The following is a 24,748-nucleotide window of genomic DNA, read 5'->3' as shown; positions in this document are numbered from 1 at the left end:
TTTATCGTCTAGAGCACTACTTTGGCATTAGCGAGATGGCTCTCTCTTGGATTCAAAATTATCTCTCAGACAGGAAACAGTTTGTTCTGATCGATGGCCAACAATCTGCTGAAACCTCTCTTGTGTTTGGTGTTCCTCAAGGTTCTGTGTTAGGCCCGGTGCTGTTCATTATGTACACAACACCGCTGACAACTCTCATAGAGAATCATTGTGTGCTACACGAAATCTTCGCAGATGATACGCAGATCAATCATTCCGCATCACATGACAAGTACCCAGATTTGGTTCTGTCGCTACAGGAGTGTGTGAGAGATGTCGGGGCATGGATGGAAGAGAACAAACTCAAACTAAATGACGACAAAACTGAAGCCATGCGTTTTTCATACTCCACCCCTACCCATGCTAAGTCTATTTCAGAACTCCCACAGGCCATCTCTTTGAACAATATTGACATCAAGTTCTCGGATACATCCCGTGATCTCGGAGTCTTTTTTGACAAAGATCTTAGCATGAAACAGCATGTAGTCCAAACATGTAAAGCAGCGCGAATGGAGATCCGGCGTATAGGTTCCATTCGACAGTACCTTACCGAAGACGCAACCAAAAGACTAGTCTGTTCCGGCATACTCTCTAGATTAGACTACTGTAATTCACTGCTCGCTGAATGTCCCAAATCTGTCACCAAGCCCCTGCAACTAGTCCAGAACGCTGCCGCTAGACTCGTGTTTCGAACACCTATGAAACAAAGCGTCACGCCTCTACTCAAACAGCTACATTGGCTTCCAGTGGAACAAAGAATTAAATACAAGACCTGCTGCATTTTCTATCAAATATCCGCGGGCACGGCTCCACAGTACCTGTCCGATCTCGTGCAGAAAAACAATCCTGAAAGGGTTGTCCGCTCTGCCTCCCAAAATAAATTTGTCAAAGCTCCTAAGTATCAGAGGGACGATCATGGTGGCCGCTGTCTTTCAGTCGCAGCTGATCATATCTGGAACAAACTCCCTTTGTCTCTACGTCTCAGTCCATCTCTGCCTTCTTTCAAAGCAAATCTCAAGACTCACCTCTTCAGAGAAGCATTCTATGATGATGTAGTTGTCGCGACCCTGTGAATGTGCACTTTTCGGATGAACAATGTTTACTGTGTGTGTGTGTGTGTGTGTGTGTGTGTGTGTGTGTGTGTGGACATGTGTGGGTGTGTGTGTGTGTGTGTGTGTGTGTGTGCATCATAATTGTTGTGTATACTGAGAGTTCGTTCCTGTAAGAGCCTCTGGATTTTTGTAACATTTATGTTTTGTTTTGGGTTTTTGTTGTAAAGTGTTTATGATTGTGTTCTATTCCGTCAATGGCGTCATTCTGGTAATGATGTTGTTATTGCTTTTGTAAAGCGCTTTGTGTGTTCGAAAGCGCTATAGAAATCACCATTATTATAAAAACAACCTCCAACTCCAGCGAGTTGATATGCCATGTGCTCTGTTCCGCAGACCACCGTCCGGAGGCCGTGAGCCAGTCCGTGTGAGCCCCCCAACCCAGCAGGGACGCATCTGTGAAAAGGTCCATGTTGGGAGGGGGGGGAACAATGGGAACCCCCCTGCATACCCATCCAGAGTCCAGCCACGGGAGGGTTGCAGTCTGGAACCAATCCCCTAGGGGAACCAGAGTGTTCCAATCCACACAAGGAGAGTCCACAAACGGCTTCAGCGCGTGCTGAAGCGGGCGTTTGCGAACTCTCCCCAGTGGAACCAGAAGGGCCATGGACTCCATCTGCCCCAGGATGGAGGCCAGAGTCCGGAGCGAAGCCCGCAGGAGAAGCGAAGTAGAGCGAATGAGAGCCTGGAGCTTGTCCACCCGCTTCTGCGAAGGTTGGACAGTCCAGGTGACCGTGTTGAACGTCATCCCCAGGTAAGTGAATGACTGAGACGGCACGAGCTCTGACTTCGCATGGTTGACCGAGAAACCCAGCAAGCTGGCCTCCCGGAGAACCAAGAGAGTGTGCTGCGTACAGAGAGCCTCGCTCTGGCCCATGATGAGCCAGTCGTCGAGGTATGCTCGCAGCCGCACTCCCTGTGACCTCACCAGTGCGCAGAGCTGCCTCACCACCATGGTAAAAATCCACGGGGCGAGGGACAGCCCAAATGGGAGTGCGCGGAACTGGTAGACTTGATCGGCCCACCGGAAACGGAGCCATTTCCGGTCGGCGGGATGCACCAGAATGTGGAAGTACGCATCCGTCAAGTCTATCGAGGTCACCCAATCTCCTGGGCGGAGAGCGTCCCAGACCGAGGCAGGCGTCTCCATCTTGAACCGAATCGTTCTCAGAAAAGTCTTGAGAAACGATAGGTCCAGGACAGGACGCCAAGCTCCCGAAGCCTTGGGGACAGCGAAAAGCCGTCCATAAAACCCCGGGGAGCTGTGGTCCGAGACCGCTTCCACCGCGCCCTTCTCTACCAGTGAGGCAACCTCCGACTGGAGGACGGCCTTTGCCTCCTGCGAGAAGGGGGGCTTGAAGGCTGGAGGACACCTGGTAAGAGGGGCCTTGTCCCCCAGCCAGAGCAAGCGAAATCCCGACTTCACGACACCCACTAACCATCGGCTGCGTATGGCGGCCAGCCAATGTGGAAGTGCCCGAGCAAGGCCCCCCGCCATCACCAAGGTGGAGGGCGGGGGGGGGAGTGAAGTCGGGAACGCTTCATTGGGGATGGGGCTTTCCACTGGAAGAGCCCCTACCCCTACCCGAAAAAGATCTCTTGCCCGACCCACGGGAAGAGGCACCAGATCTTTTCCGGGAAGCAGGGTGCGCCTGAGCGGAGGACTTAGCCTGTTTAGGCTGAGCCTGCTTAGGAGCGGCCTGCTTTTGCTGCTTCAGAGCCTGAAGCGCAAAAGAAGAGAACTGCTGTTCCCTGTTGGTGTCAATCTCCTGCTTCCTGGCATCAGAGGCCAGGTTGCCGAAGAGAGCACCGTCCACCAAGGGCGACGATCTGAGAGTGTTTCTCGTCGACTCCTCAGAAAACTGGGAGTGGGCGAGAAACAAGTCCCTTCTGCACGAGACAGCATGTACGTACTGCAGAGAGGACAATCTCATTTGCTCCTCGTTCACCCTTGCCAGCGTGGAGAGGAGTGTGGACACGTCCTCCGAATCTTGCTCCTTACTCAGGGTAAAGGGAGCCAAAGACTCGGTAAGAGCACGAGAAAGCGCCCGAAGGATAGTCTCGGAAATGGAACTGAGTTCCAAGAGCTGCCTTCCCACCTCCTCAGAGGAAAGGAGAGTCTGCTCCGAGAGCGGCAGAACGGAATCCTTCTTCAAAGGCTTCGTCAAAAGGGGGAGCAATGCCGGCGTGACCGGTAACGGTGCACGCGGCAGAGCGAATGACGAAAGAAGGTTCCGCGAAACCCTTGGCCAAGGCAACTTCCTTTGAGCCGCCAAGGGCACGAAGAAGTCTGCCTGTGTCGCAGCAGCCAAGTAAGGCAAAGCCAGCTCCGGAGCTGGGCCATGCGGCACCAGAACCGGAACTGCCGCTGGAGGCAACCCGCTGCCGGAAGGAGCGGGTTTGGCGAACAAACGAGAAAGCTGGAAAGCCACTGACGGTGATTCTTCAAACCGGAAGTAGCTGTCCTCCTCCTTCGCCCACCGGAAGTCCGCCATCGCCGAAGGACCGGACGCCGAAGGCGTGGCCGAAGACGAAGCCCCTGCCGGGAAATATCGCGAAGTGACTTCCGCGGCAGCTTCTAGCGCAACTCTGAAGCTGGCCGGAGCCGCCGAAGGCAGCTGCTCCTCGTCCACGGACCCGAAGTCCGAAACGCCACCTGAAGGGGATGGCCCATAGCCGAAGGAACCCGACAAATGACGCTGCGAGGGAAGGCCGGAAGCCAAACGCCCATCCTGTTGGCCATCGATGAAACTCACTCCCTGACTGAGAGGAAGGTGAGTCATCAACAACCGAAGGCAGCTGAAGAGAGGAGCTGGCGGTCACCACCGAAGTGGGTGGCTGCTGCTGTCCCAACAGAGGCAAAAAGCCTGAATGCCCAGGAGAACCACCGTATTCGAAATTCACCGGCGACCCAACGGAAGCAGCGGGAACCGAACCGGAAAAACCGGGAGGAGCCGGAAGTGCATATGCCATAGCTGGTGCTGAGGAGTCTGCGAGCTGCAACCCGGAAGCCCTAGGCCGGAACCGGAAGTGACAGAAGACTGTGCACGACCCGCTTGACCTACACTTCCCGCCCAGGCAGGAAGCGCAGCTGCCGGAAACGGCTGCTGTAGCAGGGCAAGGCTCGAACCGGAAGGGACCATGGGCTGTCCGCAAACCAGTGAACCAACACTTCCGGCCGGAGCCGGAAGAGAAGCTGCCGCGAACGACTGCTTACGTAAAGCGCAGCTCGAACCGGTTGGGACCATGGTCTGTCCGCTTTCCAGTGAACCACTACTTCCGGGAACCGGAAGGGCAGCTGCCGAAGCCGGCTGCTGCGAGCACATACCTTGCATTGACCGCATCCCCGAAGGGACCTGCTCAGGTGCACTCCCGCAAGCGGAAGCCACCGAGTGCCGGCCAAGAAGAGAAACGCCTCCCGGCGAGTGGAGTCCAGAGACATCACGGGAGCCAGCAGGCTGGACCGGCGATCCGGAAACACAGGTGCGCGGCGAAGGTCCGGGTAAAAAACATCCGGAAACCGATGAAGCCGGCGCCACAAAGGAAGCCAACGACCGAGGGTCGCATACCCCCGGGAGGGAGGCAGAGCTGGTCACAGGGTCCGCCCGCGACATTTCTGCACGGACAAGAGTCCTAATCTCTGGAAGCAAAGAAGACATAAGGCTAGCAACCAGAGCGCCAGCCTCCGGCGCAGGTACAGGGTTAGAAACGGACGCACTAGCGGCCAAACCTGCCGACCGAGAGCCAGACGAAGTCTCCTCCGGCGCCGAAATAGGCACAGAAAAGACAGTGTTAGTCTTAGGATCAGAAACATGAACCATAGGGTTCTTAGAAGAAGAGGTGGAAGCCGAGGACTTAGGTTTACCAGGGCCCTTGCCCTTACCCTCGGCCTTCACCGCCCGTTTTTTCTCACTATCCGCCATGCTGGCAACGAGAGAAAACAAACTACTGAAAAGTAACCAAGTCTCTAGGATGCAAAACTTCAGCAGAATTAAACTAGCACTAACGTACAAGCCACCAAAAGTAGCTAACAAATGCTACTGGTAAAACGCTCAAAGTCCGTAGCACGGACCCAAACCAACCAGCAAAAACACCACGTGCTAGCGAAAAATGGCGACCAAAATGGCGGCCACAACAGCAAACTACTGAGCAAAATTCATAAGTCCGGCGGACGAAAATTCTCAGCAGAATGAACAATGCAAACAACAACAATGCAAGGAACAATCTCACCAGCTAGAAACAGCTAGGAGCAGACGGGGAGCCGAGGCCGGTGGGTGTCAAGCAGACAGCAAAAACGGCCTAGGAGCGAAATCAAAGCACGACCTGTCTCTCTGGCTGAAAGGAGTCGAATGCGGGTGTCTCGTATAGGATACGAGATCTGTGGCGTGACTCACGCTACGGGAGGCAACCCTGAGTAGCAAGCTTGCTACTTTTTTGTTTGGGTTGCTTCCCTTATACTATAGACGGGATAGCGTTTTTTCAGACACCTTAGCATCTCGACTGCGTCAATGCTATTATGTGATTCGGAGTAAGAATATGTAATTTAATGCAGTTTTGGAGAGTGTGCGTCACCGCTTGGATTTCTGTAGGCTTGCATGCTTGTTGGAGTTGTGTGTCGTCTGCAAAGAGGTAGTGATTGACTGCGTGTTGCTCGATGACGGCAGAGAGAGGAGTGGTGTATAGTACAAATAAAACTGGGCCTAGAACTGATCCCTGGGGAACGCCGAAACAGAGAGGAGATGGAGGAGATGAGAGATTATTGACAGACACATACTGACTACGGCCCTGTAGATATGAACTAAACCAGTGAAGAGCGGTAGAGTGAACGCCAAAAACAGATTCGAGACGAGAGAGCAGAACAGAGTGATCGATCGTATCGAACGCAGCTGAGTTATCCAAGAGAAGCAGAACTGATAGGTCATCATTATCCAGAGCAGAAAGAATGTCATTCACAACACGAAGCAAAACAGTCTCGGTGCTGTGGCCAGCCCTATACGCTGACTGAAGAGGGTTGCAGAGGTTGTTGGTTTCAAGGTGGGAGAGAAGCTGACTAAGGTGGGAGAGAAGCTGACTAAGCACTACTTTTTCCAGAATTTTAGAAATGAATGGCAAGTTGGAAACAGGCCTATAGTTTTTCAACTGATTTTTATCCAGAGGTGCATGTTACCTATTAATGCCGTGTGAGATGGAATTTTTTACACAATATATCACGCATTCACATCGGCCAGCAAAGCTCAAGCCTATTAGGGCGAGCATTCACCTTTCACGGCTTTTATTCCAAGTCACACTGGTATTTGATGGACATTTTTATCTATGCCTATACAATTTTGCCAGGAAAGACCCTTTTGTCAATCGTGGGATCTTTAACGTGCACACCCCAATGTAGTGTACATGAAAGTCACCCCTGCCATGATGACCAATGCGAGGACTTGCACACTCTTAAATTTCCGCGTTGACATTTCCATCATTTTTGTTTGTTTGTTTGTTTGGACACTATGACTATTCCACATCTAGTTGACTACACAATAACGTCTAACCGACAGTGCACAGCTGTATCAAGACTTATACCACCATCAGCCATGTTGTTTATAGCCCAGCGAACAACAAAGAGCCAACTCGATGCTGTGTGTGCGACCACGCAATCATTTACATGGAACACTCTCGAACTACGATTTCTTATGGGTTTTGGTCCTGTCTTATGGTGTGATGAGGCTTTTACTATGGTAAATCTATATATATATACGACTTGTGTCTGTCTGTGTGTCTGTGTATCTGTGTATTTGTGTATTTGTGTATTCGCCATGCACGGCCAAAGTTCTCGATGGATCTGCTTCAAATTTGGTGGGCATATTCAGGTAGACCCGGGACACGACACAACCTGGTCGATATTTCAACACGTGCTCTCAGCGCGCAGCGCTGAACCGATTTTGGTTCAACCTCAGCTATTTTGGTTCCACCTCAGCTACCCGGGCCCCCATACCGACACACCAAAGCCAAAGTTCTCGGTGGATCTTTTTCAAATTTGGACACCGTATTCAGCTACACCCCGGACACAATATCATCGATGAGATATTTCAACACGTGCTCTCAGCGCGCAGCGCTGAAATGATTTTGGTTTTTGTGTTCATTTCACCATTATAAGTAACTCTTCCTTATCTTCTCATCTTCTCCAGGTTTTCAGCGTTTACCTCCCTTCCTTCGTATGGTGCACTATAGTGTGAGTGGAGCGTCTTCGGATATTCCCGGCGTTCTGTTACTGTTACTATTTTTAGAAGGTCAACGCAGTGTCCAGAACGTAAATTGGACCCGTAAATTATCCTCACTGTCAAAGTGCAAAGGTCGAATCAATTTATAGCCACGCGAAAAATACACTGTCATCTATCTCTCTATAGATACGGCTTCTCTGTGTTTGTGTGTGTGTGTGTGTGTGTGTGTGTGTGTGTGTGTCTCTATGTGAGCAACACCTGTGCATTGTTCAGTTCTGTTTGTGATGTGGTCTGGCGGCTTTTGTGTAATTTTATGTACTGGCCTTCCTTTGAGAAGCTCTAACTTGCTCAGTCCTGTTTGAGTGGAGTTCGCCTCCAAAGGTGATTAACACGGTTACATTCGTCGACAAGGATGGGACTCGATATGGTCAGGAATGGCATTATGGCCACTGAATCATTTTCGTGCTGTTCCCATTCCACGAATCTGGGAGGGACCTAAGCTTGGCGAGCTTGGCGGGTCCATTGTTCGGACCCGGCGAAGCCGGCGTACAGCTCTAAGTACTTCTTCCCGGCGAAGCCGGCTACCCGGCGAAGCGGGTATTCATTCTAGTGTGTCATATAGGTTGACATGTATGTGCTTGTGGACCACATGCTTTTGTTCGACCTCAGTGTGTTTATTGCAAACCTTAACCCTTAAGTAGTTACGGGGCAAGAAAACTTTGTGTGGGTAATTAATTGAATAGAAAACTGGTTACCATAATCGTAAGGAAAGAATATCATTATTTTGTGGGCAGCATCAATCAAAACACCCATGTCAATCCGGATCAGTGACGGACCTGGACATGAACATAACAAACCAAATCCTCCATGTTACAACCCCTCCATATAACGACCGAATTTCGGTAACATTTTCCAAGTCGTTAGATAGAGGTACCACTGTATACTACTTTTAAGTTCAAAAACTGTTTGCTAATGAAAAAAAAAGGAAAAAAAACCCCACAATATTCCAACAACACTCAGTCAGCAGGTCAGCAATAATGGAGTAGTAAAAAAAGACATACTGCGAGAATCATGGGTGTTAACTTGTGGTTACAAACACAAAGTAGGATTAGGGTCACACACTGCAAACACAACTCAGGGGGGAGAACACTGAAGACAGTGGCAGTCTACAAAGTCAGGAGCTAGCAAAGTAGTTTTAGACAAAAGAAGTAGAGTTTTGAGTGCTGCGTTCATGTGTATGTGTAATTCTCTGTCTTGATAATAGTGTGTGTGTGAGTCTGTTTATTGGTAAATAAATCTTTTCAGTTAAACAGCACCTCTTTCAAAGATCATTTGGGGTCAAGACAGTCTTTTACACAGACCTTTCATCAAGGCCCAAACTCTTTTCCTTTCTTTCTTTCTTTCTTTATTTTGTGTTTAACGTCGTTTTTAACCACGAAGGTTATATCGCGATGGGGAAAGGGGGGAGATGGGATAGAGCCACTTGTCAATTGTTTCTTGTTCACAAAAGCACAAATCAAAAATTTGCTCCAGGGGCTTGCAACGTAGTACAATATATTACCTTACTGGGAGAATGAAAGTTTCCAGTACAAAGGACTTAACATTTCTTACATACTGCTTGCCTAAAATCTTTACAAAAATTGACTATATTCTATACAAGAAACACTTAACAAGGGTAAAAGGAGAAACAGAATCCGTTAGTCGCCTCTTACGACATGCTGGGGAGCATCGGGTAAATTCTTCCCCCTAACCCACGGGGGGGGGGGGGGGGACTCTTTTCCTTATAACCCCCATGGTGTTAAAGTGTAGCAGGAGACAAAATGACCCTCTTATTTAGCTGCTCATAAAATCTGAATGATGTAACAATTTTTCTCTTGTAACCACCTCCTCTTTGCATCAGTATGTTTAAAGCAAAATGAAAAGTACTTCCACCTCCATTCATCTGGGCCATACCTGAAATTCTGCCGTGCTCTGTGATGTCTCTCTGGGTTTGAGGGGAGTGCAGAGCGGGGTGGCCTGGGGAGGCAGCGGGGAGGAGAGAGGCGGGGGATGGGCCGGCCAGGGAGGGGGAGGCGGGCCAACCCCTGGCGGCCGGTGACGTCATGGAGAGACTGGAGCCAGGGAATGGGGAGCCAGCGTCCACCATACCTGGAAATGTTCACCACCCTCTTACAGCCATATGTGACCCACTCCCACAAAAGGATAACAAAGTGTCATTTTTGACATTTGGACTTTTTGGTATCCCTTGAAAGTGAAGATAATCAGCTTTCAGATGGTCTTTACTACAAGTGTCTATTGTTTAGCATTGATGAGATATAGCGATTTAAAGTTTGCTCAAACTCAAACGGCCATTTTGAGAAAAGCAGGTGTGAAGGTAACAAATGTAAATTTGCAAGAAAACCCTAGAAACAGGGTTTTTAGTTTAACTTCTAAAGCTGAAAGTGACTGATAATGATTAGATGTAAACTTTTCTTCAATATGCATCACAAAAAATGAAAATGAAGTTTGTTTTCAGCACAAAAAGCGAAGAAAGAAACAATGATTTGGGGGTTAAAGGGTGCTTGTTTCGCATCTGCAGTGCAATAAAACCTCAATTTTATGATATTTGCAAAGCGAATCTGAAATCGAAAATTTTAAGAATAAATTTTCATTTGATTAATATACTTACCCAATTCACATATAGCAATTTACTTCAGTTTAGTGCTAGAACGCTGAAAACCACGCTCCACCTTGGTAGGGGGGGGAAGTAACCCTAAAAATAGAACAGCCTTGACGGTCACATGACAACACCAGGTCAAGGTTACCTCCCAACATGCATTGCGCATGCGTGTTCTCGCCGCCATCTTATTCATTCGCTCGAAGCGCCCTTTTATTTTTAGGGAATCTAAAGCGGGGTAGGCGGGAGGGACTTTACTATGTGAATGGAAAATTTTGAAGTAAATTTTCATTTGATTAATATACTTACCCAATTCTCATAAATGCATGGACTTCAGTCTCACATGCTAGATGTCGAAAAACCACTAAAATTACCTGCCCTTAGAAGGGTGGTAACCAAGCAAACTAGGCCTAGGCGACCAGAACGCAACACGGCAATAAAGGAAGCCGAAACTCTGTCCCTGAGCTGTTGGCAAACTTCGCATAGGCGAGAGGAACACCACCAGCCAGAGAAGAACACCAGACTCTGGACTCCCTGACACCTGAAAAGGAATAGAGGGAGGACTGAACGCCCCCCCCCTCCTTGTTCAAAAAGCACCACTCATAGGACTGTCCTATGAAAGTAGCAAAGCCTCTAGAGAGAGACAAATAAAAGAAGCCTCTTTCACCCACAGTGTAAAGAGATAAGAACCTGAGCTAAAGCTCGTAGTTCCAAATGACTGAAAAATCAAAAAGGGATTTAAAAAGTCTAACCAGACAGTTAGACAATCCGAATCGCCCGGAGCGAGAATCCTCCCGAGAGGAGGGAATAAAACACCAGAGGAGATTGACCAGGTTTCTGATACCACAAAATCTGGCCGAAAACCGTGAAACAACGGAACTAAAAGCCCCAAGGCTACATCCTCTGGTAAAACCCAAAAACGCATGCGCCTCACTGCCCTACGGGGCTGAGGCCCAGAGTAAGAAGAACAAAGTCCTACGCGTTAAACAAGGGGAAGCCTCTAAACCTCTTAAAACAAGGTCCTTTGATCATGCCCACAAGAGCGCCATGAACAACAGCTGAGATAGCCGAGACGCCGGAACCTCGATTTTGGTTTGCTTGTTTGCTTAACGCCCAGCCGACCACGAAGGGCCATATCAGGGCGGTGCTGCTTTGACATATAACGTGCGCCACACACAAGACAGAAGTCGCAGCACAGGCTTCATGTCTCTCCCAGTCACATTATTCTGACACCGGACCAACCAGTCCTAGCACTAACCCCATAATGCCAGACGCCAGGCGGAGCAGCCACTAGATTGCCAATTTTAAAGTCTTAGGCATGACCACCGGAACCTCGAAGAAGAGGCCAAGCTGCCCAAAGCCAAAAAGAAACAGAGGTGAAAAACCACCTGGCTTGAGAGAGGGGCGCTAAGGAGTTGCACCCCCGCTCTATACCCCAATTGGCCAAGGAGGCCAAAAAGGAGCATACACAGATAAAGTGGAGGAACTATATGCTTCATGCCCAAAGACCAGAGTCAAAACCCATGATCTGAAACACAAACAGCACACCTCCAGACCCGTAAGCAGATGGCCCAACCCATGTGCAAGCCCTGAGAGGACCTGTTGAGCGAGTCGCCAGATAACAGAGCCGGCCGGGGAGATATTCCCCTGAGAAAATGATTTAGTGTGAAAACCCAATCAGAATCCCTTATACTCTGTCGGACAGGGAGTGAGAACTTGCTCCTCCCAGCTAGTTCACATAAGAAGCAACAGAAGAATTGCCCGAATGCAACAGGACATGCCTGTAAATAGCCAAAAAGAAAGACTAGTAGACTGAGAGCTACTGCTCTTAACTCCAGGCAAAAGAGAAGCCCAAGGAGTTGTGTCTACATCCACAGCCTCAAGACTGCAATTGCCAATGTAGGCCCCATCCAGACGGAAACGCATCTATAAAGCGGTCTAAGTCCGGGGGGAAACAAAGCTAGGGAAAACGCCCTGAGCGATCCAAACGGATTCCAGCCACCTACTCGCGTGGAGGAACCCACTCTGGAGGAGGACCCTCATGTCCCAGACCTGTGAGGCCGAGCCCCCCAAAAAACTTGAGGAAAGACTAGAGGGCCAGCATAGCCATCGATACCGTTTGTTTGTTTGTTTATTTGTTGCTTAAAGGTACACCTAGCGGGGGGTCACATTTTTGTGTTGATGGTTCATCAGGTAAATATCACTGAAATTTAATGGGATTTAGCAGGAAGATAGTAAATTGGCTGAATTTTAAGAAAATCTAATTAGTTTTGTACATAACACAATATAAAGGTGGATATTTGGGTATAATTGTATTTATTGTTATCGCGGTTAATTTTGAAGGTTTACATGGTTCTCAACACACTCAGTCTCAACCAATCATTGTAAGTCTCCAATGATTTGCATAGCTTAAATTTAATGTTTGTTCTAAGGGATGAACCTCAGTCTCGAGTATTTGGGCCTTAGGAACTCATTTTTCAGCTTCGCCAATTCCTCGTAAAATAGTCGATAAAATATGTGACTTCATAATATTAAAAAAAAAAAAATTATGCTTTTTTCTGAAAGATCAGAGGTTCATCCTTTAGCAAACAGTATAAAAAAGAAAAACCCAAAGTTTCTTTGCTATATCTCAAAAGGTTCTTGAGATATCCTTTGAAAACTGCCGACAAATGTGAATTTCGACTAACTTTTTGACCCTCAAAATTCAGGAAAACAATAGCATGTTTGATCTTGCCTTCAGCTCCTGTCCTAATGTCCACCTGGATTATAGGGTAGATCCTCCCTCTCAGCTTGCAACTCATTCATGGTCAGTCTCTGGCGCCTGCGGGTGATTCTGGCCTCATGAGATGATGCCTGGCGCTACGCGTGCTTGATACGTTCCGTGTCAATGTCCGGTCGCTGCCGATTGCCCGCGCTGCCAGCACGGAGCGTCGGTTCACAGAACTGTTTGTCAAGTTTCCAAAACTTATTTGTTGACTGGTATGAATTTATGAAAACAAGTGTTGCACTTTTTCTTACACTGGAACACCAACTCACTGTCAAGCCCTTGTCTTGTCTTTTCCAACAAAGTGACAATCACTTTGCAAACTTTGCACACTAACTGAGTGTTTATCATGTCTGACAACATTTGTATGTCAATGATCCTGTTCCCAGCAGGCATGGAAGCAACAGTAGGCCTAACTATATCATCATCACCACCTTTCACAGTCACAGGGTTTATTACATCTTTGCCACTGCCTTCTGCCTTCTCAATCACTTTGTACATGATCAACAGTTTCTTCTGGGAAGTTGTGGGCGTGTCCCCTGTGAAAATCGAATCGATTTCAGTCACCAAATTGTCATCGCTCACACTCGCACTGTTGTGAACCGATGCCGGCGATGGAGTCGAACACTGTTCAAAACATACTTTCTTCGCTTTCGAACCTCCTGGCGTGTGTTGGTTTCCCATAAACTTTCTTTTCTTCGAGAAGTTGACACCTTTTTTCCTCTGAAACATTTTCGGAGGTGGTTTGCACACATGCAACACAATACAACTCCAACCTTGAATGAAAATCTCCACTGCAGAGCAAAACAATGCTGCTTCCGGTGGGAGAGAGAAGGGAGCGGCTTGTAGTTGAAATACTGCGCGGGAGCCGTCATTATGTTCGATAAGCATGGTGTATAGTACGGAGTCGATTTTTCGATTTTGGGGGTCAAAATTTACGAAACTCGGCACAGACACCCCCTCATTGAAGCCGAATAACTCGAAAACTATTGCACTCAGTCACAAAATTTAAACTGTGTAATAAAATTCAGCCAATTTAGCATCAAAAACAACCAACACATTCAGGAAAGAAAAAAAGTCATTGTTGGTCAAATTTTCAGGTGTACCTGCCCCCTTAACGCCCAGCCGACTACGCAGAGCCATATCAGGACGAGGAAGGGGGGGATGAAGGGGGCCACTTGTCAAGCGATTCCTGTTTACAAATGCACTAACCCATTACTTGTGTCCCAGCAGGCTTTAGTAAAACTAAATTAATACCTACTGGAAGATTACCAGTTTCCAGTATGTTAAAATAGGCTTAACCTATCTACTGCTGGACTTACATCAGAACACTAACAGATTAAACTATACATGAATCGCGAGACAAGCGGCAAGAGAAGATATTTTTGGAAAAAATACAGGTGAATGAGCAAGAAGGCAGAAAAAAGAAAAGAATTCATGAAGAAAAAGAGAGCATGACAGGAAAGAGGAACCCAAAATCTACCTAACAGCAAACTAGAAAGCTCCTGCGGTTCCAAAAACAGGAGGGGCCTTTAATTTCATAACCGCAGTGCCCCACTGCGGGAATCGATACCGTCCGACCGACGATCAAGTCTAAAGACCTCTGCTGCTCTCGTGCCAGTCTGGCAATGAAAAGAGCCTAAAGCCTCCCTATTCTCTCCTGTGTGAAGGACAAACCTTCCAAGAGACAAAGTCGAACAGCATGCCCAGGTAAAAAACCTGGGATGAGGACAGCTCGGAATTTTGCCTGGTTACTGAGAACACCAGGCAAAAAGCCTGGTTCAACACCATATGAAAGTGCAGCTGAAAAATGAAAAAAATGAAAAAAATGATTGACCTTGAAAAAGTTCAACCAGCCCCCAAGGTAGTCCAGAGACAAATACCCTCCAGAAACCGAGCCACTTCCTGTCTGCAGGAACGCAAAAGGAAAGCTCATGTGAGAGCACAGAGGAAAATCTCAGCCAAAGCTGATACTTGTAGCCCATGCCGACCCACCTCCCGCGGAGAGGGAGGAGACACTGAACCAAAACACCCACTTTGTAACCGGGAGCGCATAAATGCGCTGCTAGTGGTCCAAGAAGGAAGGGAAAGATTCCGGCTTCTGAGTAGGCTTAAACAACCCCAGAAAAAGCCTGACCCTTGCTTCCTGTAACCGGCGTGAAATCAAACCCCTTGTAAAAGAAGGAGATCACACCAAGTAAAAACAGTGTGGGCCTAGAACGTCACCGACGAACTCCTCTGCTCGGTGATGACCCTAGCCCAAGCTGCCAGCAGCCTGGCTAAGGCCCTATCCAAGGCATCCTCCCTAACCCAAAAGAGAGTTCAGGGAGGATAAGATTGCCTATAAGAGAGCACAGAAGAGAGTCTCAGCAAAAGCAGAAAACTCTAAACCATGCCGTCCCATCTCCTCCAGAGAGGAGAGGGAGGAATAACATCATGAAACCCCACGTTCCCTGAGGTCTGTAAGCGAAGCCAGGAAACTAGCCCCTGGCAATAAAAAAGTCCGGATCAGACCCTGAGCCTGAAAATTCCCTGCTATCTTCTTCCGCACTAAAAGTGAGAACGAAGCAGCCTGAAACCCCGAAGCCAGCAGTACCCTGCGTATGAAGCAGCGGGAAAGGTGTAGGCTGAAGACCACTACCCTAAGGTGCGGTTCAAGCCAAAAGCTGTGACATGTGGTAGGCAATCACCGGAGACTCAGCAAATCAAACAATTGCGAGAAAGCCTGTGTAAACCCAAAGTCATCCACGGAAGAGGAAAGAAGAGAGACACCCTGCTCTGAAACCACCAACCTATCCGGGAAAAAGTAAGCTGCAACAGCAGCCAGTAGGCAGCACTACACACTCTCCCTCCTCAAACAAGGAGTCCGAATCCCAACCAGCAGTTGTGTAAAAACACAAAAGGAGGGGAGACAGGGGAGGTCGTGCACTAACACTCCTGCCGATAACACCGCCAAGAGTGAGAATGAAAAGCGTGATCAGTCTCTGACAGCCAACCCAAACCGCCCACCTGAAGGAGAGGTGGGGGGGGAGAGGGGTTGGTAACTGGCACAGCTCCCTGCCGAGAAGGAGAGAGAGTGGGGGAACAAGACAAAGCCGAGCCCGGCCCGCCTTACCCCACCCGCTGTGCGAGAGAAGCATCCCAGTGCTAAGAACCAGTCTACCTGGTTTGAACCACAACTCACCCCAAGTGGGGAGGGGGGTGGTTCAGCAAAGCCGTAACCCCTAGAGGGGGAAAAGACTGAAATAGAGAAACGGCCGTAAACGGCCGTCCCTCACTCGTCCACCTGCCGAAGTCAAGTAGCCCTATCGCTCACCCACCCCGAGGAGGGGGGGGGGGGGTGACCTATGCTGGCTGAGGACAATGACCACTGGCCAGGTGAAACTGTAGTCCGAGTCCCCACAAACCATTGTGAACACAAAGAATGGGAGACAGGAGAGAAAGAGCATGTTCTGTCTCCGCCTGCCAGAGCAACCACTCACATACCCCAAGGGGATAGAGGGGTAGACAGCCGGCACAGCACCCTGCCGAGAACAAAGCGGAGCAAAGCTCATTGTTCCCCGACCGCTACGCGCGACAAGTGCGGGCAGCTAACACAGCCACCTGCCCCAAATGGAGCAGAGAAGGAGTATGTACCATAGCCTGGAAAGGACGTACATAGCACCCCCACTGTGTTGAAAGGCTTGAGCCACGCCATGCCCCAGATGGGGAGGGGGGTGGCTCGTCACAGCAGTAAAACCCTGGAGGGGAGAGCGATGGAGAGAGACGAACCAAAAACGGCCGACCCCCACCCGTCCCCCTGCTGCAGTCCTATAGCCCACCGCCCACCCACCCCGATAGGGGAGGAGAACGATTGTCAGGCCAGGACAATAGAGGCACAGACTGTGAAGACAGTCCAATAGCGCCCACCCAATCCAACCCAGAGGGAGGGAAAGGGTGGAACGCTGCTCCAGCCCCCACCCGATCCTGCCCGGTGGGCGGGAAAGGGTGAGTCACTGATACCACCCCCACCCGAACGCGCCCGGAGGGCGGGAAAGGATGGGAAGCTGACACAGCCCCCTGCCCGCAAAGAGGCAGAGTGGGAACAAGCCCAGGCCGTGACTTACCGTGCCCCCCCACTCCCCCTTCCTCACGGTAAGGGGACTGCATGACCGACTCAGCTGTGCTGAAAGCAAGCAGAGCGGCCAAAGCAGGCGGGGAGCAGGCCCCCTCTCCCTACGGAGAGAGTGCTCGCGAACAACCCAGTCTACCAGAGGCAGAAAGGACTGAACCGAACTGGCCATTTGCACCAGACCATGGTGCGAAGCAGGAGCGCCCCCCCCTATCCCCCCCCCCCCCCCATTTGGCGGGGGGCTGCGTAACCACTGAGAAGTACCGGAGGTAATCAGAGTGGTTAGACGCAGGCAGGGAGCAGGCCTCCCCTCCTAAAAGGAGAGGGTTCTCGTGAACAGCCCAGAGCCACCAGAGGCAAAAACAGGCTGAACCGAACAGGCCATTTGCACTAGACCACAGTGCGAAGCTGAAGAACGAGAGGGCGGGAACCGCCGATCGCGCCTGAAACAGCTGAGAAATAAAGACACAAATCATCGTTAAGTCCCCCCCAAAAGGAGGACATTGACTGATTCCCCTTACGCAGAGAAAGGGGAAAGAATAGCCACGCGGCCACCCCCCCATCAGTCGACACAGACGACGACAAACCCAGCCGAGCTGGGGAGGAAGGATCCCCTACCACCGGTGGCAGAGGAGGGACCCCAAAACGGGACACGAACTGCTGAGAAATAAAATCAAACAATTCAGTCTATAAGGAGCCTAAAGGCTGAAGGCCCAGGCTGATTTAACCCCATAAGGGGAAGCGAGTTGAGAACCAGGCTAAAAGCCTTGCCCCCTTAAAATCTCGCGCAAAATTTAGCTTTGTTGGCGGCCATTTTAAGACCGGCGAAAAACAGTCACCCAGAACGAAAAATTCTGCGTGCCTGCTCCAAACAAAAAGCTAACAACCAAACAAAAACAGAAAGATCTCACCAAAAGGTAGATGGACAGGTAGACCCACAAGAAACAGCAAGTCTCACGGACGAGCAGCCATGCGAAGGCCAAAAGTGAGTGACAAAAAACGACACGTCCGGCGTGTGCTGTCGAAAGTCTCGAATGATTATTCCGGATGCTGGCGCTCATGGGGTGCGCAGGGTGTTATGGGTAACTGACCAAGGTCAGTTCATAGCAACGGCTATGGCGTTTCGTTTTGCTTGGTTACCACCCTTCTAAGGGCAGGTAATTTGAGTGGTTTTTCGACATCTAGCATGTGAGACTGAAGTCAATGCATTTATGAGAATTGGGTAATGATATGTAATTTAATTGGAGATCGGAGGATGTTTTTCATCAACTATTACCTGCGCGACATTTCCAGTGCGCGACAGGACGGTGCCAAGGCGCTACCAGTGATGGTACAGCAGTCCCTGCAATGTACGGCCCCCGGCGTGAGCGGACACCTGACATGTACGGACACATTTGCTCGGCACGGAGTGTTTTCCTTCTATATTTGCTCCCCCTTAAACGGACACCTGCAAAACGTGGACGCGGACACTCATTTTCGGTCCCAACAGCAGGTCATACCTCCAATGTACGGACAGACCATCGTCAAATTTTCACCACAACAAAATCGATAACAGAGCAGTCCGGCTCTTGGTACAAAGATCACAGCCGCAATGGCGTGATGACATTCACTGATAACTTGAGGGGGGGGGGGTAGTTTTGGTCAGGAGTTGAGTACATGCGAAGATGCCAACATGAAACTGCACTGTGCTCTTTATTCTTGTCTGTTGGACGTAAACAACAGAAACCACAGTCGATGAAGGTCCTGAGCGAAAGCGAGTGAAAAACCGGCCACGGTTCCCAGCATCGTGTGTCTGTGTGTAACCTCTTTCATTGACAAGATACTTTTGTTTCCCCTCAGCCTTGACCAGTGAGTCGGTTGCCTAATCTGTGAACCCTTCAGTTGTCTTGCTTTGTCAAAAGTTAGGACACAGTCAACTGGTTTTGCTCTGAGTGAACAGTGCAGCTGATCTCTCTGGCCACAGCCCCAAACAGTACATGGCTGGAGGGAGTGAGAGAGAGGGAGGGGGGGGGTGGAGGGGTAGCTGGCTAAACTCTGTGGGGTGTCCGGTGTCACTGCATGTCAGCAGGAAGAGCATTGGAGAGAAATAGAGAGATGTACTCTTCCACACAATTTCCAAGCATCAGTTGTCAGGGCTTGGGGTAGGCATTAGTGGGAGCTGTGTTATGTACAGTGTATTTCCGACTGAAGAGTGAAAAGTCACTCCCATGCCACATGATCGGCATGCAGTCAATAAAGCCAGACAAGAAGAAAATAAATTACATGATTATGACATGCAGCTCTATCTGCTGCTATTTATTCAAACTAGTTTTCAAGCTTATTCTTGCAAAGCATCTGCACACGCTCCTCTGTGCTGTGTTTGTGTGGCTGCTTTCGTATGTCAGTGCATGGTGAGTGTGTTCACTGCCTTGAGGATTTATTTTATCTCTTCTTTTGAACACTTTTCATACAAATCATTTTTACAGAACGTTTAAAGAAGTATTAGGAGTTTATTGTTATTGTTTAGTAGCCACAAGAAGTGATTAGCATAGACTCAATCCTGTTGTTTGTGTGTCTCTGTGTGAGTGTATGGGGGAGGGGGTGGTGTGGTCACCCCTGCCATGACCGGACACCTGCAATGTACGGACAGTTTTGTCCGTTCATGAGAGGGACTGCTGTAGCAGCAGGGCAATTGTTGCCTAGCTCATAGGTGAGCATCCCACCACCTTAATTAGCAATCTGCTATATGTGAATTGGGATAAGATATGTAGTTTAATCGAAAATTTTAAGAATTAATTTTCATTTGATTAATATTTCCGATCTCCAGTAGGCAGAATGGAAGACCTCAGATAATCTTCCTGACCTTAGCATAGCTAAGGAGGATGCCCAGGATCTTGCTTCATGCGTCCTTGCCGACGTTAGAGGGAGAACTGACTGCCCCGAGCTGCTAACCAAGATAAGTGATTAGCTACCGGCATAGAACGCGGTGAGACAGAACTGACCTGATTCTCCGCGCACCATTTAACCCAAGCTGTCCAATGTGAAGCGTACACTGAGCTCGTAGAAGTCCTGTGCGTTTTTTTGTGGCCATGGATTCCATTTGACCGAGCACTGAAGCCAGCGCCTTGACCTGAGCTTGCTTCTGTGACGCTAAAGATCTCAAAAGATTTTGCAGTTTGTCTATCCTCCTCTGTGAGGGGCGGACTGACCAATCTACCGTATCGAATCTCATCCCCAGGTATGTAAAGGTCTGGGATGGCGTAAGTTCCGATTTGGTTTGGTTTACCGAGAAACCCAACTCGTCGGCTTGGCACAGAACAAGCCGAGTATGGGCGCTACACGCTTCTCGATCCTGATGAAGGATAAGCCAGTCGTCGAGGTAAGCTCTGAGACGTACGCCTTGCTGCCTGACTAAGGTGCACAGCTGGCGTACCACCATCGTGAAAATCCAAGGAGCGAGAGATAGGCCGAAGGGAAGGGCCCTGAACTGGAACATTTTCTCTCCCCACCGAAATCTCAGCCATTTTCCGGTCTGATGGGTGAATGAGGATATGAAAGTATGCGTCTGTCAGATCGATCGACGTCACCCAGTCCCCCGGCCTGAGTGCGTCTCTGACTGACGCTGGTGTCTCCATTGTGAACTTGATTTGTCTTAGAAATCTGTTCAGAGGAGACAAGTCTAAAACTGGGCGCCAGCCCCCTGAAGCCTTCGGTACCACGAAAATTCTCCCATAGAAACCTGGGGAGTTGTGATCCGTTACTTCTTCTATCGCCTCCTTCTGTATCAGGACAAGACTTCTGTTTGTATCGCCATTTTGCTTCTAGTTTGACAGGAAACTTGAACAACGGTGTAACTCTGGTTAAGGGAGCCTTCCCCTCCTTCCAGAGTAGTCTGAACCCCGAACGCACTATACCCACTATCCACTGACTGTTTACCTTTAGTAACCAAAGAGTAAGGGACCGTGACAGGCCGCCTGCTCTGTCCTTACTGTAGCCATCCTCCCTGAGTGTCGCTAACTCCGGTGTCACCGGAAGTGGCGCTCGTGGTAGAGAAAAAGTGTCTTAAGAGATTGCGTGGCATAGAGTTCAAATAGAACTTCCGGGCAGCAGCTTGCCCAACATAAGGGGTTGGCTGTGCGGAGGCTAGCCACGGCTGTGCTAACTCTGGTGCCGGACTGTGCGCTGATAGCAGAGGCACTGTGTCCAAAGGCACATATTCCGACCGGGAAATCTTAGACATCTCATACGCCACTGAGGGAGATTCACGAAACTTAAAAGTTTGTTTTTCTCCCTGTGTTGAGTGAAAATCTCTGACAGCAGAAGGTGGTGGTGCAGACAAGCTTGTTGTTGACACCACTCCTTCCTCAAAGTATCTTGAAGCTACCTGAGCTGCCAAAGCTACTGCATGGGGAAGCTTGTCTGGTAGCCGGAAATTGGGATCTTCCAATTCTCCTTCCGGCACAGAAGTGCCTACCGGAAATTCACCGCCATATTGACTGTCATAGTCATAGGCAGTGTCATCCAGAAGAGAGGTACCGCGTGAGACATGTCCTCTGCTCGTATCCTCTCTGAAGAGAACTTCCTGCCCCCTGGGCGGAAGTGTGGAGAGCTGTGCTAGGGATGCTTTCGTCGAGCAAACCGGCACTTGCGTGTCTCCTGTTGTAAGTACAGGCCCCTGCAAGTCGTGATGCGAGCGAGTCTCCTGCCTTACAACAACTTCCTGCCCCCTGGGCGGAAGGGAAGAACGCTGTGCTAGAGATGCTTTAATGCAAATCGGCATTCGCGTGTCTTCCGTCAAGAGTACAGGCCCCTGCAAGTCGTGATGCGAGCAAGTCTCCTGTCTTATCACGGCTTCCTGCCCGGCGCCGGGCGGAAGTAGGGAATGCCCGTGCGTATCTCCCTGTGGGACAGTCACAGTACCTTTAATGGAGCTGCTGAAACCGGAAGTGGAGGCATGGTGAGGGAAACTCTTTCCGTCTTCACCGGAATGTTGTTCAGCGTGAACGTCGGCCGACATAACAGTGGCTGACGGCGCTGCCTTAACCTTCGACCGAGAGCGAACGTCTACCGTTCCTGCCTGAAGGGAGAGCAAATGTTCGCTCGCCGAGCGCAATTCTGACGAAAACATGCACCTCATTTGATCACTAAACGTTGCAAACATTGCTGACAAATCTTCCTTCTCCGATGCTATGCTAGCCTTAACCGGCGCTGACTTGCATTCTTGCTTCAGCGCCGGCATTACCGGACTCTTAGGATTGTCAATTTCTACCGTGAAAGTATTCTGAGAAACTGCCTCGAACACAGTAACTGGAAAATTTCCTAAATAAATTTTCATTTAATTAATATACTTACCCGAATCACATTAGCATTGAGTCACCTGAGATGCTTATCACTGAAAAACGCTTACCCGGCTAAAGAATTTAAAGGGAAGCAACCCCATCACCAAAACGAAAGTGAAAGTAGCTTTGGTAATGGGCCAGCACACCGGGAGTTACCTCCCATATGGGTGTGTGCCACCAAGTCCAGAGTCAAAGACGACGCCCCAGAGCGCTTCAGCGAGTCCCGAACAACTTCCACACGTGAAGCTTCAGAAGACTGGGCTCCTCGTGTGGAATGCCTGTTCGGGGCTGCACTAGTTCCCCTCGCACGAGTGCGAGAGGAATGGGGGGCCCTTGGGCGAGCCGAAGAAGATCTGGAAACCAGACCTGCGACGGCCACAGAGGAGCGACCAGAAGAAGAAGGGTCGGCCCCTCCATCTCTGCCTTCCGCAATACTCGGCCGAGTAAGGGGAAGGGAGGAAAGGCGTACGCCTCTAGACCCGTCCAGGGAAAGTCCAGAGCGTTCACTCGCCATGCCTGAGGGTCCGGGAATGGCGAGACGAACACCGGAAGCCTCTTTGAGTACCTTGTGGCAAAAAGGTCCACCAGAGGCTTTTGGACCTGGGCCCAAAGGCGAAGCAGTGCCCCGTGAGTGATCGTCCACTCCGACTGAAGCACTGTACCGGAACGACTGAGCGCATCCGCCAGAGTGTTCAGCCTCCCTGGAAGGTACCTGGCCGAGATCGTGATATGATGCTGAAAGCACCACACCAGGATCTCGCAAGCCCTCTCCGAGAGAGACGGGGACCGCGAGCCTCCCTGCTTGTTGATGTACGCCGCCACTGTCATGTTGTCTGTAAACAGACGAACATGTTTGGCGTACAGGGAGGGCAGAAACTTGGCCAGAGCTAGAGCAACTGCCTCTAGCTCCAACAAGTTGATGTGCCACAAGGACTGCTCCGTCGTCCACAGACCGGAAGTAGTCTGAAGATCTGTATGTGCCCCCCAACCCTCCCTGGACGCATCTGTAAAGAGGTCCAGGTCGGGGAGGGGCACGACGATCGGAACACCTCTGCAGACCCACTCCGTGTCCAACCACGGAAGGGTCGCAGACTGGAACCATCCCTGCAAAGGGATGAGGGCGTCCCAGTCCACCAGAGGAGAGTCCACAAACGGCTTCAGAGCGAACTGAAGCGGACGTTTGTGGACCCGGCCCAGTGAAACCAGAAGAGCCATAGACTCCATCTGCCCCAAGATGGAGGCGAGCGAGCGGATGGAAGCCATCAGGAGAGGTAAAGTGGAGCGAATCTGAGCTTGGAGCTTGTCCACCCTTCTCTGAGAAGGCTGGACAGTCCAAGCGACCGTGTCGAAAGACATCCCCAGATAAGTGAATGTCTGTGACGGGGTCAGCTCCGACTTTACCCGGTTGATCGAGAACCCCAACGAGTTGGATTCTCGAAGAACCGTCAGGGTATCCTGCGAACAGCCGCTCTGGGACTGGTTCATGATGAGCCAGTCGTCCAGATAAGCCCGCAGACGGATACCCTGGGACCTCACCAGTGCACAGACCTGTCTCACCACCATGGTGAAAATCCATGGTGCGAGAGACAGCCCGAAAGGGAGTGCGCGAAACTGGTAGATCTGATCTCCCCACCGGAAACGAAGCCATTTCCGGTCGGCCGGATGCATAAGAATGTGAAAGTATGCGTCCGTGAGATCGATCGAGGTCACCCAGTCTCCTGGGCGGAGAGAGTCTCGGACAGAGGCTGGCGTCTCCATCTTGAATTTTATCTCCCTCAAGAAAGTATTGAGGAGAGATAAATCCAACACGGGACGCCATCCTCCTGACGCTTTGGGAACAGCGAACAGACGCCCGTAAAATCCCAGGGAGCTGTGGACCCGAACTCTCTCCACCGCGCCCTTCTGCTCCAGGGAGGCAATTTCCGACTGCAAGACGGAACGTGCTTCCTGCGAGAAGGGGGGCTTGAACCGCGGCGGCACTCGGGTAAGAGGCGCCTTTTCCTCCCGCCAGAGTAGACGGAAGCCCGATCTCACCACTCCCACAATCCATTGGCTGTCTACTACCGACATCCAACGAGAAAGTGACCGGGAGGGGCCTCCCGCCATCACCAAGGTGGAGGGCGGGAGGGGGGTGAGATCGGGAGCGCTTCATTGGGGGTGTGGCTTACTTCCAGAGCCGCCACGCCCCCTCCCCGATGCCGTCCTCTTCTTCCCACCACGAGCGGCCGGCGGAGCCTGCCGCTTCTGAGCTGGCTTAGGGTTTGACGATGTCTGAGCCTGCTTCTGCTTAGAAGGCTGAGACTGTTTCACCCCCTTCAGAGTGTAGTCAAGGAACTGACTGTCCTTGTTCGACTGAATCTCCTTCTGTCTGGCATCCAGTGCCAGCGGACAGAAGAGAGACTCCTCTGAGACCGGGGAGACTCTCAAGGTCTCCCTAGTAGCCAGCTCCGTGAATTGGGACTGCGAGAGGAAGAGATCCCTCCTACAGAGTACCGCTTGGGTGTACTGCAGGGAGGAAAGACGCAATTGTTCCTCATTGACCTTG

General features: G+C 50.3%; 1 protein-coding gene across 2 annotated transcripts in view; it reads right to left on the bottom strand.

Moving 5' to 3' along the window:
- Positions 1-24,748, bottom strand: part of LOC138960781 (mediator of RNA polymerase II transcription subunit 14-like) — a 170,852-nt gene that overhangs the window by 33,103 nt on the left and 113,001 nt on the right. The window contains exon 35 of one of the 2 annotated variants that reach the window (XM_070332427.1): positions 9,308-9,502. The exons of the other annotated variant lie outside the window; for it this stretch is intronic. Within the exon in view, the coding sequence (XP_070188528.1) occupies positions 9,308-9,502 (195 nt within the window). The remainder of the gene's footprint in view (positions 1-9,307; positions 9,503-24,748) is intronic. 2 annotated transcript variants of the gene reach the window in all.

This window comes from Littorina saxatilis, linkage group LG3 (assembly GCF_037325665.1).
Source record: "Littorina saxatilis isolate snail1 linkage group LG3, US_GU_Lsax_2.0, whole genome shotgun sequence".
In the NCBI taxonomy this organism is placed as follows: domain Eukaryota; kingdom Metazoa; phylum Mollusca; class Gastropoda; order Littorinimorpha; family Littorinidae; genus Littorina; species Littorina saxatilis.
The sequence above is the reverse complement of the archived record's forward strand: the minus strand, read 5'-3'. Positions and strand labels throughout refer to the sequence as shown.